Source organism: Theropithecus gelada, chromosome 2, assembly GCF_003255815.1.
Source record: "Theropithecus gelada isolate Dixy chromosome 2, Tgel_1.0, whole genome shotgun sequence".
Classification (NCBI taxonomy): Eukaryota; Metazoa; Chordata; class Mammalia; order Primates; family Cercopithecidae; genus Theropithecus; species Theropithecus gelada.
The window spans coordinates 28986942-29007210 of NC_037669.1; the positions used below are offsets into that span (position 1 = coordinate 28986942).

A 20269-nucleotide genomic window follows, 5' to 3' on the forward strand; every position below is an offset into this window, starting at 1 on the left:
ATCACCTGGAGCTGATTTTTTTTTAGAGAAGTTTGAAGCCAAAGTGAACTGTTTTGTCCCTATAGGTGACTTGATGTTTATACCTGTTGGTCAAAGGAATCTATATTTTTTACAGTCGAGTAATTTTATTATAATATACATCTTACTATTGACTATTCTGGGGGCAGTTTTTCCCTATTGTGTAGCATACCATTTCAAACATGTAGCTTCAAGTTTTACCCTTTTCCTGAAAAGCATGCCTGATTTATATCTTTAAAAATGTGTTCTTCCATTATTCTGTTTTCTCTGGGTATTCAAATTATGTAAATATTGTGTCTCCTTCTTACTTCTATCATTATCATTTTCTGTGTAATTAATTGTGAGCAATTCTTTCCTAATTTCTATTATTTTTATTTGCTTTTTACTTTTATCATCTACACCAGGGGACAGCAAACTTTTTCTGTAAAAGGTTAGATAGAAAATAGTTTTGCAGGTCAGTGTTCTCTCTGTCTCTCCTCTCCCTCTTTCTCTCTTTACCATCTAAAAATGTAAAAGTCATTTTCAGCTTGTGGGCCATAAATGAACAGGGGGTGGACTGGATTTAGCCTATGGGTAATAGTTTGTGACCTTTGCTCTATATCCCCACTGTCCTTACCAAAATGATAATTTGCCTTGTGTTCTTTCCAATTGTATGATTTCATTTCTTCTGTTTCTTTAAGTTCTGAAAATTATGTTTTATTTCATTGTCTCCTACAGTCTCAGCATCTCTTCACAAATCCTTATATTTCTGTTTTAGAATCTTCTTGCATAAAAATGACTTTTTTCATTGAGTTTTAAAAAATGTACGTATAAATGTGTATGTTTAATTTCCTTCTGATGTGCATTTTAATTTTTCTTTTTTCTAATTTACAGCTTTAGTGAGATATAGCTGACAAACAAGTAACAGCACAAAATTTGAAAGCTTTTGATATATGTATAATAATCAAGATAATCAAGATATGTATAATAATCAAGATAATTAACATACCGATCATCTCCAAAACTTTCCTTGTCTCCCCAGCACCTCTTCCAACCCTGTCCCATTCCTAAGCAACCACTGATCTGCTTTCTCTTGCTGTCAATTAGCTGCATCTTCTGGAGTTTTATATCAAGTGAAATCACACAGTATGCAATCTTTTTTTTGTTTGACCTCTTTCACTCAGAAGAATTATTTAAAAGCTCATCCATATTGCTGTGTGAATCAAGAGTGCATTTCTTCCTGTTACTAAGTAATTTTCCACTGAATGGACATGCCATAATTTGTCCTTTCACCTTTTGATGGTCATCTGGATGGCTTTCAGGTTTTGGCAATTACAAACAAAGCTGCTTAGTATAAGCACACAAGCACAAGTTTTGAAGTGGACATATGCTTACATTTCTTTTGACTAATACCTCAGAGTGGAATATCTGGGTCATATGATAGGTGTATCTTTAACTTTTTAAAAACTGCCAAACTAGGCTTACTCCTATAATCCCAACCCTTTGGGAGGCCAAGGCAGGAGGATCGCTTGAGGCCAGGAGTTTGAGACTGCTGTGAGCTATGACTGTGCAGTCCAGCATGGGCAACAGAGTGAGACCACATCTCAAAAAACAAAAAAACCCTGCCAAACTGTTTTCCTAAGTCATTTTACCATTTTGCATTTTTAATGGTTGCTCTCTATCCTAGGTCAACATAGCATAATCATTTTAACTTTATCCATTGTAGTGAGTGTGTAGTGGTTATCTCATTGTGGTTTTAATTTGCAGTTCCCTTAATTATTAATGAAATTGACTTTTCATGTGTTTATTGGCTATCTGCATGTCTCCTTTGGTTAAGTACCTGCTTAAATGTATCTATTTTTTAACTGCATTGTTTTCTTACTATTTGTTTTTGTTTTTGTTTTTGTTTTGAGACGGAGTTTCACTCTTGTTGCCCAGGCTGAAGTGCAACAGCACAATCTTGGCTCACTGCAACCTCTGCCTCCCAGGTTCAAGCGAGTCTCCTGCCTCAGCCTCCCGAGTAGCTGGGATTACAGGCATGCACCCCCACGCCCGGCTAATTTTGTATTTTTAGCAGACATGGGGCTTCTCCATGTTGGTCAGGCTGGTCTTGAACTCCCGACCTCAAGGGGTCCACCCGCCTTGGCCTCCCAAAGTGCTAGGATTACAGGCGTGAGCCACCGAGCCCAGCTGAGTTTTAAAAGTTCTCTCCATACTCTAGATACAAGTCCACTGTCAGGTATTGTTTTGCAAATATTTTCTCCAAGTCTGTAGCTTGACTTCAATTTCTCAACAATGTCTTCTGAAGAGCAAAAGTCATTAATTTTGATGAAGTACAATTAAAAAAAAATTCTTTTTATAGTTCATGCATTTTGTGTCATATTTTAGAAATATATGCCAAATACCAGGTCACTAAAATTTCTTCCTATATTTTCTTCTAGAAGGTTATCTTTTACATTTAGCTCCATGATCCATTTCAAAATAATGTTGTATATAACAGGAAATAAGAATAAATGTTTATTATTTGGGTGGATATATGACTATCCAAATGTTTTGGTTCTATTTGTTGAAAAGATTCTTATTCTCTCATTAAAACATCTTGGTCCCTTAGTTGAAAATCAGCTGGCCATATACTTGTGGGTCTATTTCTAAACTCTCTATTCCATTTCATTGCTATATTTGTCTCTTTTTACACCAATACCACACTGACTTAACTACAGTTTTATTACAAGTATTAAAATTAGGTAGTATGATTCCTCCAACTTTGTTCTTTTTTAAGGTTATTCTAAATTCTTTGCATGCCATATAAATTTTAGAATCAGTTTTTAATTTCTATCAAAATACTTGCTTGAATTTTAATTGATGCAAACTGGGGAGAATAGATATCTTAGCAATGTTGACTCTTCAAACTCATGACATAGAATCTCTCTCCATTTATGTGTTTTATTTAATGTTTTCAGCAGTGTTCTACAGCTTTCACTGTACAGGTCTTACACGTCTTTTGCCAAATTTACCTCCAAGTAGTTAATATATTTTAATGCTATTGGAAATGGTATTTTTCAATTTCCATTTCCAATTGTTTGTTGCTAATATATAGAAAATTAATTTTTATATATTGATTTTGTATCCTGCAACCTTGCTAAAGCTCATTTCAGTAGTTCTAGTAATTTTCTATAAATATTATCTGTTTTCTACACAAACAATCAAATTTTGAAAGAAAAAAAACTTTTACCTCTTCTTCTGCAATCTGAGTGCCTTTTCTTTTTCTCTCTTTTCACACCATCTAGAACCTCCTGTACAATGTGGAACTGGAGGGTGAGAGTGAAACTCCCTTGCCTCATTCCTGACCTTAGTGGGAGAACATTGATTCTTTCACTAATAAGCAAGATTTTAGCTGCAAGTGTTTTGTAAATGCCCGTTATCAATTGAGAGAGTTTTCTTCTATTCCTGTTTTTCTGAAAATTTTATCAGGAATGGCTATAGTTGTTTCTTTTTTGTATTTATATTTTGCTAGAATTCTTTAACATTTTTCTTGCAGTATTTTATTTGTTATATAATTATATGGTTTCTTATTGATATTTTACTGGAATCTTTTTTTTTTTTTTTAATGTATCTGTTTAGCTTTTTTAAAACATGTCATTCTAAAAGTTGGATTTTCCAGGACCAGCTCTTTCCCAGAGCTTTCTATAGAAAGGGTAAGTGGAGGGTAAATTTCTAGGCAAGTTATTTTTCACAAGCCTAGCTTCTTTTCCTCTGATCTCTACAAAAAATATCGCTTCTGAAAATTGTGCCTTATTTGAGTCCTTTCATGTGCATTTCACATTTTCTACTTCTGTGAATCAAAGTTGGTCCAGTAGGGTTCCTGTTGCCTGCTGGCTATTGCAGATAACGGCTATAGCTTTTCCATCTCTAGATGTATCCTTTTTCAGTAAGTGTATTTGTATTGATACTTTTGATATGCTAGCGCTGGGCTCCTCCTTCGATTTCTCTTCTGTTCTTCCTGTGGAGCTCCTGCATCATCTCGATTGTTTTGAGCAGCTCTGAGAAATATGCTGATATACATCTATGCTATGGCTTGAATGTGTCCCCCAAAAAGTATGTACTGGAAACTTAATCTGCAATGCAACCGTGTTGGGAGGTTGGGCCTAAAGGGAGGTGTTTAGGTTATGAGGATTCCATTCTCATGAATGGATTAATGCCAATTATTACAGGATTTGAGACTGCAAGTTCAATCTCTCTCTCTCTCTCTTGCCCTCTTTCACTCTCTTGCTTTCTGCCATGGGATTACACAGCAAGAAGGCCCTGACAAGATGCTGGCACCTTGATATTGAACTTCCCAGCCTCCAGAACTGTCAGAAATAAATTTCTTTTCTTTATAAATTACCCAATCTTTGGTATTTTGTTATAGTATCACAAAAGAGACTAAGACAGTTTCCTAGTTTGACTAAAATTTCAGTTTGCATTTTTGTCTTCCATTTTCTGTGTTGCTCTTAGAAGACTTTCAGAAAAAGAATGGGGAAATGCTAAGTCTATATAGCCATATTTATACCAAAAGTCCCCTGTAATACTTTACCTACCTTTATCATTGTATGTATCACGATATCTAATAGTTATATGTTGACATGTGGGTCTCTTTCAATAAATTGTAAACTCCCAATTATTTGTTTTTTTTTGTTTGTTTGTTTGTTTGTTTTTTTGAGGCAGAGTCTCGCTCTGTCGCCCAGGCTGGAGTGCAGTGGCCAGATCTCAGCTCACTGCAAGCTCCGCCTCCCAGGGTTACGCCATTCTCCTGCCTCAGCCTCCCGAGTAGCTGGGACTACAGGCGCCCGCCACCTCGCCCGGCTAGATTTTTGTATTTTTTAGTAGAGACGGGGTTTCACCGTGTTACCCAGGATGGTCTTGATCTCCTGACCTCGTGATCCGCCCGTCTCGGCCTCCCAAAGTGCTGGGATTACAGGCTTGAGCCACCGCGCCCGGCCCCAATTATTTGTTTTTATCTGTAGTACCTCGTACAAGATTTTGAGTATTATAAGTTCTCAACAATATGTTGATGATTGGCAGGATAAACAGATGCTTCTAGAGCCTACTGCTCATCTCTTCCATGGCCAAAACAGTGCCACAAGTCTACTCTACATTCAAAAGGTGGTTACTTCTCCACTACTTGTTGGAGCTTATCACGGTATTTGGATGCTTTATATTAAATTCCAGTGTATACTCTCTTCCAGTGTTTGCATCACTCTGGGATGAGTCTTGTTCCTGATACAGCAAAATGGATTTCACAATGTACAATTCTCTTAAATTATCTGGGTTTGTAATATTTTAGGTGCTAGCTTGAAGATAATTATTTTGTGCTAGTTTTATTGTAATGGATTTTGACCTGAACTATTAATCACATCACTAAACAGAATTTTGAGTAAATAAAAATTTTATAAGTTCTATTTTATAAGTTCTATAAATTATACTCTTTCATTTTAATATCAGAGTTGCTTCTACAAAAGAACTTGAGATTTTATAGAAAAACACAGCAAAGATGTCTCAACTACATTTTGAGTAGAAAGACATTAATAATTTGTTTGTTTTTTGAGACAGAATCTCACTCTATCACCCAGGCTGGAGTGCAGTGGCGCGATCTCGGCTCACTGTAACCTCTGCCTCCTGGGTTCAAGCGATTCTCCTGCCTCAGCCTCCCGAGTAGCTGGAATTACAGGCACCCGCCACCACTCCCAGCTAATTTGTTGGTATTTTTAGTAGAGATTGGGTTTCACCATGTTGGCCAGGTTGGTTTGGAACTCCTGACCTCAAGTGATCTGCCCTCCTTTGCCTCCCAAAGTGCTAGGATTACAAGCATGAGCCACCACACCTAGCCCCAAATAAAACATTTTATGTTAATACAGAAGCAAGAACAGACACAGTAATGACCTCCAGTAACACGATGAAGGCAAAAATTCACTCATAATTGGAAGAACATAGCAGGAGACAGAGGAAGAATTCAAAGACAGCTGCACTGAATACCTTTTCTACCTTAGATCTATACCTAGAAGGTTTTTACCATAGTCAATGAATGGGTTATGTTTTAACTATATATTTAGTAAAGTGCACCATATCCTTAAGAATGTTGGATATATTCCTCCCACCCATTTGAGTCCTGCTCATCTTCTTTAATTCTATCACATGCTACTTTCACTTTGTAACTCCAGGGGCAGCTCAAGTTCAGTCACCTTGAGCAACTTACATTGTCTTTTCATCTCTTAAAAGTTATCCACCTCTGAAATGCTTTTGTCTTCTTTATAATGTATAGTTCTTCTAATTCTTTCAGGATTATTATCAATGTTCCTCATACGCATAGAAACTTCTTTTCCCACAGTTCTTTCTCCGAATTTATTATAACCCTCTTGACTTCCCTTCCATTCCCAATTCTATCTGAGAAAAAGAGTCTATCACATCAGCTATGCTCTGCCATGCCATCCTCATAATTCTCAATCTTGGATCAACGACATCATTTTCCATCTTTGCAGAAATTCCAGGCTGCTAAAATTTGTGCAAGTTGAGTATCTCTTATCCAAAATGCCTGGAAACAGAAGTGATTCCCAGGACAGTCTGTCTGGGAATCAGATTTGGGACTTTTTGAATTTTGGAATATTTGCATATATGTAATTAGTTATCTTGGGAACCCAAGTCTGAACATGAAAATCACTTATGTTTCATATACACCTTATACACAGTCTTAAGGTAACTTTATACAATATTTTAGATACTTTTGTGCATGAAACAACGTTTTGACTGTTTTGACTGTAACCTGTCACATAAACTAGATGAATTTTCCTCTTGTAGTGTTGTATCGCACTCAAAAAATTTTAAATTTTGGATTATTTTGAATTTCAAATTTTCAGATCAGTGATGCTTAAACTATATATAACCATTGAATCCACACTACAAGAAATATGCATAGTTCTCATACTCTTCTGGACAATCTTCTCACTTGTCCCTAACTAGCTTCTGTATCCATCTCCACAAAGATTGTTCCAAATCTTTACTGTACCCTCCACATAAAGCCCACCTTTTTCATAAAAGTTTTAGGTGTGTGTGAACACCCTTAACTTCTTTTCCACAATCTCAGAGGAAAAAATGTCCCTCCTCCCGCCCTAACTTAAACCCTGCACCTCGGTCCTAGTAATCCTTCCTTCTTGTCCTTACTGGACTCTTTACAAGAAAAAGGTCCCAGGCTGGGTGCGGTGGCTCATGCCTGTAATCCCAGCACTTTGGGAGGCCAAGGTGGGCAGACCACTTGAGGTCAGGAGTTCGAGACCAGCCTGATCAACATGGTGAAACCCTATCTCTACTAAAAAAATACAAAAATTAGCCAGGCTTGGTGGCAGGCACCTGTAATCCTAGCTACTGGGGAAGCTTAGGCAGGAGAATCGCTTGAACCCCGGGAGGCGGAGGTTGCAGTGAGTTGAAATCGCACCACTGCACTCCAGCCTGGGTGACAGAGCAAAACTCCATCTCAACAACAACAAAAAAAAAAAAATGAAAAAAAAAAAAGAAAAAGGTCCCATCACACCTGTGTGCTATACTTCTTAATTTTACTGGCTTTTTCCTCTTAGTCCAGAAACATTGTCTAATCTCTCCTAACCACGAATTTACCTCAACCCTACCTAATGCTCTAGCTATAACCCCATGTTTCTTTGCTCCTTTAGTACAAAACTTCCTAACACAGCTTATTACCCATGGCTTCTACTTCTTTACTTTCCATTCACCATTTCCCCTCATCCCACCTGGCTTTCCCTCTGAAACTTATCTTGCTGAGGTTGGCAATGGCCTTTCTGTTATAAGGCCCAATGGACTTAGCACAATGCTTAGATCATAATAGATACAAAGGAAATACTTGCACACTTAATTTAATAATCCAATGGAATTGAAGGGAAAAAGTCAAAGCAAAATAGTAAAACACAAGATCAGGAGAAAGTTTTCTAAAGCATTAAGACAAAAAGGATTTTTGGTTTATCTATTGAAGCATCCTCTGTGGAAAGAGTGATTTACATATAATTAGTGCACTAAATTTGCACATGTTAAGTGTACTAAATGAAGTTGACCTAAATGAAAAATGTAAATAGTTCCCCTAAAAGTTTTCCTTCTGGTTCTAATTAGAGATACTGATTTCCACTAATAGATACATTTCAAACAACAGACAAAGATTTTCAGCATCAGTTTTGGGGTTGGCCTATAGTTTTAAAAATACATTTTTAAAAAATCACGTGTGTACTTTTTTTGAGGAATACATTCTTACATCTTTGATTGCATTTTTGTAAAATAGAAATCTGAATAACACAGTTAACCTACTTCAAAATCTGAGTTACTTAATGAATAGCTGTTTACCAATGATAGCATCTTTTTTTATCATCGTCATCATCTTTTCAGATTTCAAAGAAGAATCATTACCCTAGAAAGCTTGAAAATATCAGTATTCATTTTTAAATGACACTTATAACTTCTCCCAGCAAGACTATTACATTTCTTTATGAGTTTAGAAAGTCCCGCAAATCGCAGACTGAATCAGTGAGAACTGCATAAGATGAACTGTCTCTGTAAGTAGAAAAACTGAAGAATCCTTAAACCAGGAATAAAGAAGTGAATATTGGTGGTGCATAGAATCATCTGGGAAGCAGCAGAAATGCAGATTCCAAAGCACCAGACCCAGAGATTCTTGTTTAGTCTGTCTGGTGTAGATCTCAGGAGTGAATATTTCTATAAAATTGTGACGTTTTCAGACAGACAGACTCACAGCCCTGAAAAGTAAAGAATGCTCCTTTCTAATTTTCTATCAATTCTTTGTGGGACTATAGAGAAAATACTTTTATGTTTCTGTACAGTTAGGATTTTCTGATTAAATTTACTTCACTTGGGACTTGGACTAAAAGAACAAATCTTAGAATTTAATCTGCAACTGATTATTAGTGGAGAGGGCATGTGAAGAGATTTGCCTCCAGAGACATTTACCTCCCTGGAAATATGTGTTTATATTTTAAGGGAGGAATAAAACCTGGGACCACAGAGACAAGACCAGAATTGTAAAGTTGGAGAAACTAGTCTCATCTTTCCCTACCCCCAGAGATCTGTTTACATTCCAAAGGGTAGGAGTTATAATTCAGGGCTCTTCCCAAAGAGCAAAAGAGCGTGGAGAGTGTGGTTGCCGCTCTCCTATAGAAATGTCCAGATACATTTTCTTAGGATTCTTTGCCTACAGTACAAATTGTAAGATATCATCTGATCTGACTCTTACCCGATCCATTGCTCCGGGGTAAAAACTGGAGCAAAGGGTAATTAGCATGATTCCTTGTATTATATATAATACTTTGCTCTGCTCCAGAAATATCATGTTTATATTCAAAATGGTATCAGTAAATAAAGATATTTGAAATGTAGCCGCTTGTGACAGAAGATTGGCAACTAATATTCACGGGTTCTAAAATTTGAATGGGTCTTTGCAAACATCTAGCTTAATTCCCCACCCCCACCTTTTTTATTTGTTAAAATAGGAAGTGCTTGACTGTGTCCTCTCCCTATTCCCCTCCCAAAGGAAGAGAGGAATGATCACCAATAGCAAATGAACAGCCAGTTGCAGTGAAGCAACACACCAATTCCACGCTCAGGAGAGAATGCTGTGCCTCCTCCTCGTTGTTTCCTATGCCCTAAACGTTCAGAGAAGCTTCTCTAGAAATGACCTATAGATATAGTCTTAATCTGCTTCTTTTCACCAGGCTGGGGGTACTCAGACCAAGGACTACAGACACCAGACAGACCTCAGGCCTGAGGTCACTCAGCTTATGAACAACAGGGCTGGGACCTGAAGGCAGGGATCCTAACGCCAGGCCAATGCTGTCCACCACGGCCTGCTGCTTGCATCTCCTCCTTCAAAGAGCTCCTAAGCATTCCTCCTTCTGTAAAGCTTTCCAAAGTCACCTTGCCTTCCAAACCTGCCCACCATAGACAGAGCTACTGAAAAAAAGAAATTATGATTACTATTAGCAGTTAATTTCTCAACTTCTCTCACACAGAAGAGCTACTGAGCCAAACTGAAAATAGAAAAGCAGAGTCGTTCGAACAGCTTTGAACTAAGAATCAATCCTACATTTCAGATCTACCCTGTATTCCTACATTGTTTATGTCACGTTGGCCAGAGGGGCAATATAGTTTAGTAATAGAATGAGGGGTCTGGAGCCAGTCTGCATTGGCTAAAATCATGGTTCTGCAGTTTCCTAACTCCATCTTTGGCAGATTATTTCTCTGTGACTCAGTTTCCTCATCCACAAAATAGGAATCATAACAATCATAGTATTGTACTAAGGATTAAATGTCAGTGCATTTACAGCACTGCTAATAGAGGCACATTCTAAGTGTTATTATCATTTCATCCCTCCATTCATCCTTCTCGTTAGGTTTCTTCATCCATGTAATACGTACAGTTACAGGAATTAGTTTTAGAATTCACCAAAAGTATACATAATTATGGAAATCTTGGGGAAGAGACTGGAGAGAAGAGAATTGGAAATATGAAAAATACGTAATTCTCCTTTATTACAAAAAAACCCTGCAGTGACCACATGGTATAATACATGCAAAAACAAACAGTGGGTGAACCACGAAGTATATATAGCTTAAGCAGCAACATCCCTCCGTTACACAAGCCTCTTCCGTGGCACTGTCCTAACTTCTTATTTATAATTTGGCATTTTCTGTTTTAAAAGAGATCCCAAAAATTGTAGGAACCTCAGACTCAAACAAAACAAAACAGAAACAAACTAGATCTGCTGCTGTTCAGAAGCGCTATAAGTAATACTTCGTTTCATTTTCAAATGCCAGAAATTATTCCTAGTGGTCTTGGCTTGTGCCTACAAGACCTTTTTGGGGTTCCGCCAAGTGGAGGAAAAGTTATTCTAGACCCTTGTGAAGCAAAGTTCATGGACAAATGTCAGTTAGTTCTTTAGGACTCGATGCAAATCTCTGATGTGTCAGGAGACCTTACACCCTGGTTAGAACGCTAGACTTGGTGGGGGAAGACTAACAGAAGCAGTGGAGAGGTTAAATCACATGTTGGTAAAGTCCAAGGTGAAAAATAGAGCCCAATTAAGATTAAGTATGAATTTTACTCTGGCCTCCAGGAATTGAGACAGAGGAAGGGAGCAGATTCAGATCACATACATGGTCAGGGGACAAGGATGAATGAGGTTGAATCAGGAGTAGAAGATACAAGGTTTAAGTTCAAAATCAACAACAGTCATGAAACACAGTTCCCCAAACTGAATTCAAAATGTAAAGTTAGGTCTGAAGTAAGAAGGACATTGGGTCAAGCAAATTGAAAAACAGGATTCAAGCTCAGAGAGGCAAGGCTCAGGTAGGCTGGTGCCCAGAGCGTACAGGCGCGGAGGCACAGACTTCCTTGAGAGGGGAGCAGCGAGCAGCCTGCTGTGGAAGGAAGCTGAAGACTTATATCTTACTCTGAGCAGAGTCAGGAAACAGACCCTGAGGTGTACCCTGGACACCAGGCAGCCTCTGATAGTCCCTGATTAACATGCACACTAACTGGAGACTGGTTGTACGTGGAGTTCAGACGCTTAAGGAGTTTTTGTAGGGTAGAGATCAAATAGGTGTATTCGCATTAAAACCCAAATTAGTATTCCCTGCAGTGAAAATCATTTCAGGCAACACATCTGAACCTCTACTCCTCGCTCCATCTCTGCTGTGAGATGTGAGCAGGAATGACTGACTAGCATGCAAAGGGAGGGATGTAATGTGCCAAGACTGCCTGCAACTGCCAAAGCTATTGCTGTCCTTCTGGGAGGAAAAATGTGTTCCCTCTGGATTCAAACTCCTCTTGGCCTTTGACAACAGCATTTGGTCACTTCTGTGAAACCCAGGAGTAGACACAACGGATGGCATTCCTCAGTGTCAACCCCATGGTAAAATAAAGTTGCTTATGAAGCCAGGAGCTGAGAATGTCCTGAGTTCCCTGCACCACACTGTGCCACAATGCCAGGCTGTTCTGATGCTCTTTAATCATTAGTGCTGTCTGAGTCTTCAGTAAACCACAAATGCTGTTCCATCAGGAAGTATGATGTCAGCTTCTCAAGAAAGGACGAGTAAGAAAATAATTTGGAGAAGCAGTGCAAGTTAAAGAGTTGAACTCCTGTTAGACACCTACTGTGCCCAACATTGCACCAGGTGTGGTGGTAGGAGGTACGCAGAAGAAAGCAACACATGATATCTGCCTTCAAGGGACTTGCACACTAGTTAATCACAAGCAATTTGTTTAATGTCTCATTTGGTATGCCATGAACACAGGGCACAGGACGCACAAGTGTGAATATATTATGCATTATCCCTCTTCAAAAAGCAATTCATCACCATAGAAAAATGAGATATTTGTAGTAAGAGTAATAAAGTAAAATATTTCATCTACAATAACTAGAATAGCCTCTTGTTAGACAAGGACCTTTAGGTGTCACAAATTTTGGATGATGACAGTTTATATAAGGAGACTGAAAAGCACTCTTGAAGAATAAATATATTTTCTATGGCATCTGTCACTATAGTTATACAGATTTGAAACCTCAGCAGCCTACACAATAATGACACATTAAAAAGATTAAGTTCTACATGGAAAAATGCATTCACATTCTTCATCACAAAGCTGTCCTCAGATATGCCATTCAATTTGAAAAACACAGCTAAAAGTTCGGCAAGACTACTTTGCTCTGCATTTACAGCTAAAACAACCAATGTGGGAATTGCCAGATTACACTATTTCATTTCTGTGTGTATGTGTGTCCACATGAGCACTGAAAAAGAACAGAATTCTATTGTTGGAGTTCCTTCTCACCAGGCATGAAGTCTTATAAAGGCTATATATTTGATGGGATGACTATGAACATGACAAATGAAATCCAAATGCAGTCTCTGTATTCCAATCCAAATACGACAGTTTATTGTGACCAGGTATAAGAACATTTTGGTCTTCAGTAATATATGCAGAAGGTGGTAAGTCTAACCTATGTAGAGTCAACCAATCCAATCAGATAGAAAATATTCATCTTTTAGGAATTCTGCATAAATCAAATTATTCTTTCCATCCTTCACTGTTTGCTAAATACTTACATATGAAAGCTGTAGGCCTAGGTACCACTGGAAATACAAAGATGAATAAAAATAGTCCTTTAGTTCAAAAAGCATACAATCTGATACGGGAGACAGATCAGATACATAAGTAACTATAACATTAGACAAAAAGTGACTATAATACCAGGTAGAAAGTAAAACACACTCTAAGAGAGACCACATGGGACAAAGGGAACTGGAAGGAAGGAGATACTTTTCCAAGTAGGTAAATGAAAGAAGACTTCATACAGGGATTGGCAATAGTTTTGGATCTTAAAGGACTGGAGAAAGACCAGAGGCTGCTCCAGACAAGAATACAGAAACAAAGGCCTGCAGAGCAGCATGGAAGTTAATACTCGTAAGGAACATGGAGAAGCTCAGTAGAAGCACCATACAGAGTGGAAGAAACGAATGCTATTATGTTAATAGAAAGGCAACTAGTGTCAGATTATAGACAGCCTGCACTGTATGCCAAGAAATGTAGAGTAAATAGAAAAGATTAATTCAGAAAGACCCAGGGGACACATAAGCAATTCATCACACATTGCACAAATATATTGATTATGCAAATATGCTACTCATTAACATTACTTAGGTATAAAGGGGTAAATACAGGGTAGCTTAATTCAGGGATAAAGGTATAATCTGTCTTTTAATGACTGAGAGTATTAAGTGGATTTTAGATGGTACCATAAAACTCTGAATAAAGTGTAACTAAAACTAGATTCTGTGTGCATGATAATGACACAATCATCCTTGTCATACAATAGAAGGTAGAAGAGAAATTGTAAGTTAAAACTGAGAAAGAGGTAAATTTGAGAACGAGGAGGTCCTGAAATACAGATAAATTTATTTTATAACATTATGGTTTTAAAATTATTGCCTAGGTTTACCGAAAAATAACAATTATCCAGCTAATATGCCAATAACAACTGAGCAATCCAGTGAAACAATGGAAATAAAAGCTTCATCACTTGGCCAGCAGGTGGCACTTGTCACTCGGTATAGAAAACAGCAGGTAATGTGGAATGAAGCTGAAAGTAGTTAGAAACAGATTACTCATTCATCTATTCAGAAGGATTAAGATGGGGATGGGTTGTATTCAGAAGTACAATTTATAATGAGGATCTTGGTTTGTTGACATAGCTTACCAATTACATGGAGGACAACCCCTTTACTCTATAAAATGCACCGCAGGAGACGGATCTTGAATTTGAGCTCTCCTATTAGGTTTGCTGAACTTAGGTATTTCCCTTAACAAATATGATTTGCAATATATAAGTTTGTTGCTACTGTAAATGTTCTTATGTCCTTTTTGTCTGTATTTTTCCTACGAGACTGTGAGAAAAATGGTGCTGGAATTAGGCAAAAAGGAAATAAATTCCAACTTCACCATTTAAAGCTATTTGACTTGATTAAAATTATTTAACTTTTTTGGATTTCACTTTCCTCTTTGTTAAAATAGATATCACTAGCTGGAGTGTTGTAGGAATTAAATAAGATACCATGTGGAAACGATACCTTTAGATCTAGCTACTTCATTTTCTCCTACGGGACAACATCTAATGATTAGGATTAACTCTCTTACCATCTAATCATTAGATACCCATATAACCTAAAATACAGAAAGATCTTTGATTTATCTAGTCAACCCTTCATTTTCCAGATCAAGATGCCTGCTACCATTAAAGCTGAAATGTAAGAGAGTTAAGAGACAGGGCGTGCAGGTTTAGGTCATTTTTATATTCACTACCTAGGTCTGGTCAATGGATAAGTGGTCATTGGGAGTGGGAGGGAGGAAGAGAAGGGCAAATAATAACTACATGGCATATATTGTATGATTTTGTGATACTGAATGGGCGAATGGACACCAACAATAGACATACAGTGAATCACAGTAATGAATTAGCCAGTTCTTGATTTTCCAGTGATGTCTAGCCTACACCCGAAACTGAATGGGGCCAATGATGCCCTGTTTTTCTAGCTTTCCCATCCTTTCTTATACCACATTCCAAAATTTCTTCTAAAGGGTTTTAGAAAGAGGACAGGAAATTTACATTGAACACTGCATGATTTTTAGTCTTATTTTTGGCATCAGATAAATATCACCAAAACATAGTTTTTTAACATGCTCATGGATTATTTTGTGAAAGGAGGAATCAAGGTCATCTTCCAGAGGTCTTCTGTTCAGTAATTACCATGTCATAACTATATGGGAGTTGCATCATTATAACAAGACATGCCATTTTTAAAAGAGAGATACCACACAAATACTGAGTTTAATTTTTAAAATATGTAAGCTTAGCATGTAATCTAAGTGACTGGTTCCATGAAAGAACAAATCAGTGCTCATCTCCAAGTGTTCCTTTAGGTTGTTTTTCTCACCTGAAATGCCCTATCTTTTTCCCTCTATTTATCCTAAATATACTTCAAGATACAAGTGTCACTTCCACTATATAACTTTCTTTGATTTTTTTTTCTTTTCTTTTTTTTTTTTTTTTTTTTTTTGACACAGAGTCTTGCTCTTTCCCCCAGGCTGGAGTGCAGTGGCGTGGGCTCACTGCAACTTCTGCTCCCAGATACTCCCACCTCAGCCTCTGAAGTAGCTGGGATTATAAGGCATGAGCCACCACACCCAGCTAATTTTTTTGTATTTTTTGTAGAGATGATGTTTCACCATGTTGGCCAGACTGGTCTCAAATTCCTGACCTCAAGTGATCTGCCCACCTCAGCCTCCCAAAATGCTGGGATTACAGGTGTGAGCCACCACGCCCAACCCCCCATATAACTTTCTGTGATTGAAGCTGCCCTCGCAGTAAACTTCTATTGCAGTGTCAATTACAGTAAGAAAACACATTTGAATTAATATTACTTTATAGTGGTTGCTCATTTTTAAATAGCTGTTAGACTTGGTCCACAAAAAGACTGTATAATATCTGAGGGCATGTTTTACTTACTGATTCAACTACCTATTGAGTATATGCCAGGCACTGTTTTGGTTACTACAGATTCACAGTAAGTAAAACCAAGACTATTCCTGCTCTCATGGAACTCAGATTTTGGTATTACAGATCTCTGTATTCCCCGTAATTCCCAGCCTGGGGCAGACCTGAGGGCAAGTATGTGCTCAATGATCACCTCAAAATTAACTGGTTGCCTTTGGTTGAGTGAACCTCAACCCAAAGCTTTCCTTGGTTACCACAAAAGCAGGGTCAGTTATAGGCCCCAAGTACTAGAAAGTACGTAAAAGACGTTAGGAATCTTTTCACAAAAGGATTTTGTAGAATTTTCCTTTTGCAAAAGGGAAAAGGAGGATGGAGAGGGTTATGTCCTTTGAAGTACTGGCAGTGAATTTCTATATAAGTACTGCTAAATTTATTTGTTTACATTTGAAACAAACTGAATCTATAACCTTGGCTTAAATCTTACTAAAAAAAAAATCAACTACCAAGAAAAAAGAATACAGAACTGTTGGCCCAAATCTGCTATTCCATCAGCTGCCATCGAATTCTCTACCTCAGTGATGAATACAACATCCAATCTTAAACAAACAACAAGCTAATTAAGTCTTGGTGATTGGCATTATTAGTATACATGGGTTGGCTATGACCGCTATAGAAAAGAAAAACAATGTCCAGAGATGGCAATAAACATGCAATCAACTCTTAATGTGCTGAATGCCTTCACAAAGCTACAAAGTGTGGTAAATAAGAAACGAAATTAAAATATTTCATAACAAAAAGATCCGAATGTACCTAATTATTTATTAAAAGTCTGTGAAACCTTTATTTCTGACTTTTGTTATCAAACCCATGACTAGAGGTCTTAAAAACTGTAGAAAGTTGAGCCACTTTTTGGAGGTGGGGAGTGCTTAGGAGAATGTGTTTCCAAAGTGACTCTCAGTATCTTTCCAAGAGAGACCCTAAGACTCCAGGGTAAAAAAGAAGGCTCTGGTTTCTTTGGTTGTACTCTCAGGTGGTCTCTGACCTGCACTGCAGAGCCCTAACAAGCCAAGTGAGGTAAAAGAGTGATCTATGAGCCCAGGAAAACACTTACTATAAGCTGCTATGGCTGGGGAGCTTAACTCCCACTTCATCACTGAATTTTCTATTTTAATAAGCATTTTATTTCCTGACATCTACAGAAGTGTCCACACATTTGGACATACACTGCAAGTGCTGTCTGAGGAAGCCGACAGGCTACACCATTAAAAAATAATGAATTCGTGTGCTAAATCTATAGAAATTTAATTATTAGTCAAGAAAATAAAATAATTTTTCTACATGCCACATTTTCTTACACTCGAAATTGTCATGGTTACCTATGTTGATTGATAGTAATGTTTAATTTATTGAATTTTCTTAACAATTAAATATGACTTTGACTTTCTAAATTAATAGGTTAATGTTTTTTAAAAGAACTCTTTACCTTAAAACCCTCCCTCAGGAAGGAATGAAATAAAAACAGCCTGACCTTTGGAGTTACACAAACTTGTGTTGCGCCTTGACCACATGACCTTGGACATGCTGGCTGATTCTATAAGGCTCTATGAGCAGCTGTGGAGTAGAAACAAATGTCCCTATTTCTCACATGCATTGTTGTGTAGATGGGCTTAGATATCACATATACAGTATTTTTTTTTTTTTTTACAAAACTCACCCTTTAGAACTTGTCTTAGATCTAAAATTAAAAGACATCAAAAAGGACAGAAAAAAGAGTATACACATTTTATTGTGTAAACCACTTTAGTCAATCTGCACCTATGAAACCAACGGTTCAAGAGTCACGGGAGAACTGGCAGGAATTAATTACAACTCACCTGTGGCTGCTGTTCTGCCAGTCTATTTTGATACTTTAGGACCGACTCTCTAAGTTGCTTCTCTTTCTCATTTTTTGATGGTGATATTGTGCTCATGGTGCCCAGCGGGATGGAAGGTAGACGTTCTACCTGATGACAACTTCAGAATCAACAAGTACAAGATTAACATCAGGAGAAATATAAAACTACTTACTGTCTGTAAAAGATGATTTACTTCTACAAGCAGTTACTCTTTATGTCATATATCCAAAATTCAAATACAAAGGAAAAGCATTGTATTGGTGGCTTTCGATAACAAATAACCTTAAATCTCCAATTTGCATGGAAAACAGCCTAATAAAAAATGTGGACAACAGCATATATTTACGAGGATGGGAAAGCGTCAATTATATTGCTAATGCTTCACTTATTCTACATTATCATAAAATGAGGCCTTTTGCAAAAATTATTTGAGATCACTGAGCTTATCTCATCATTGCCATTTCCCCCCCAAAAATGGTAGCGAAATACATATCTCTTTAAAATATAGCAAATAATTATGCCTCTGAAACATATGGATGACCCAGGATCACTGTGAAGACCAGTGACTACATGATGTGATGTAGGATTCAGCAACAGCCTCGGGAGGTAATGAGATGCGTTAGAGCCCCTTCCCCAAATCGCCCACAGGTCCTGACAGTAGCATCCTGCCCAAGTGCTTGCTGCCATAAGAGTATCTGCTTTCCAACCTTACAGATATGCTGTTCTAATAACTTGTGGGTTAGTAAGTACATAATAATGTAGAATGATTTGTAAATGAATAATACACAGGCTATGGATCAGCATATCCCATGTTTTAATTACAAAAAAAAAAATGAATAACCCTCAAAGCTTATGGTTTGGAAGGTTTGAGGCCATTTTTCCTTTTCTTACTTCTGCGTTTGTGGCTATGTACTGGGGAACTGAGTCAGCCAAACTGCTGAAAAAGTAAGATATTATTTTGTTCACTTTGGTATCAAGGCTTAATACAGACAAGAAGTTCAGCTCCCACTGGGCATCGCTTTGATTCAGGGCATGGCGGGGAACATGCAGTAGTGTCGTCAGACGCCGAGGTCAGTTCTGCGAGCCTGCTCCGGGTCAAAGAGTTTTCTATTATTGATTGGGGGTGGGGAGGGGAGAAGTTACACTGAACCACCAAAAAAAGGAGGAAGGGACAAAGTCACAGAAAAGGCATGGGTGTTAGGCTAGGCAAGGGAGGAGAAGGCAGAGGATCAAGAGAGGACTTTCTCCCATCTGAAACAGTGAGGGAAAAGGGAGGCAGATGAGACCCACCATTTCTCTGTTTTTCAGGGCTGCAGCATATATTTTTCTCGCCCCATACCAGCAGAGAAGAGTTAGGAACTACAATCAAATTCAGGTACTACTGTGAAAAAACACTTAATTCCACCCACACATGGTGTTTGTTATTATCGTTATTTTCAAAGAAAGGTGCTAAACAAACCCTAGGGACAACTTCTATATATACAGCAACCCACAGTGTTGATTTGAAGACAACTGTGGGGTGGCATCTACATAGCCTTCTACTTCATTTCAGAAAAGAACCTGTGACAACATTAAGTTTTTATCCAGAAGGAAGAAACCTCAAGCATTTTATTAGAATGCAATTCATTCAATTGTCTTCATTTAAAGATGTTTGGACATGAATTACACTTTAATATGCAATACAATCCATAGATATTTTTTCACATCCTTTTCAAAATTCAGACATTTTTGGTTCAGCCAAGTAATAGGCATCATTTTCACTCTGTTGGTAATCCCTATTTTCAGTGCAGATAAGTGCATAGTATGAATGTAATGGAAGCATACTGATCGCTATTTCTCAGATACTGTGTCAAAAATGTACAGCCTCCCTCTGTGCTTGAAGTGGAAAACAAAACCAGGCTAAAATGGTTCGAAAAAAGAATGGCTCCACCTTACCCTGTCCAGGTTACTGAATACTACCATTTGTAAGATGTATTTTGTCCACTAAAAAGTATCTGAATGAAACTAGGCTTCCTGAAATGGAAAAGGATGCCTTCCAACAGACAATGTGGTAAGGCAGGAAGGGTACAGGTTTTGCATCAGAAACTTAGCTTCCAATTTCAGCTGTAGTGAAGAATTCTGGGCAAGTTACTAATCCTTTCTTAGCCTCTCTATTTTCTTCTCTGAGAAATGGGGAAAGTTCATAGGCCTTTTATAAAAATGGAATGAGATAGCATATATAATTGCAAAGTAAGAGAAAGTTATTACCATGTTTCCAGCCCAAGTTCTAGTTACACATTG

General features: G+C 37.7%; 1 protein-coding gene and 1 pseudogene across 2 annotated transcripts in view; both read right to left on the bottom strand.

Moving 5' to 3' along the window:
• The window catches only part of MORC1 (MORC family CW-type zinc finger 1), a 160751-nt gene that overhangs the window by 45511 nt on the left and 94971 nt on the right, over positions 1-20269 (bottom strand). For both annotated transcript variants that reach the window (XM_025376524.1, XM_025376525.1), the window contains exon 17: positions 17969-18107. In XM_025376524.1, the coding sequence (XP_025232309.1) occupies positions 17969-18107 (139 nt within the window). The remainder of the gene's footprint in view (positions 1-17968; positions 18108-20269) is intronic.
• LOC112620000 lies at positions 9540-9735 on the bottom strand (annotated as a pseudogene).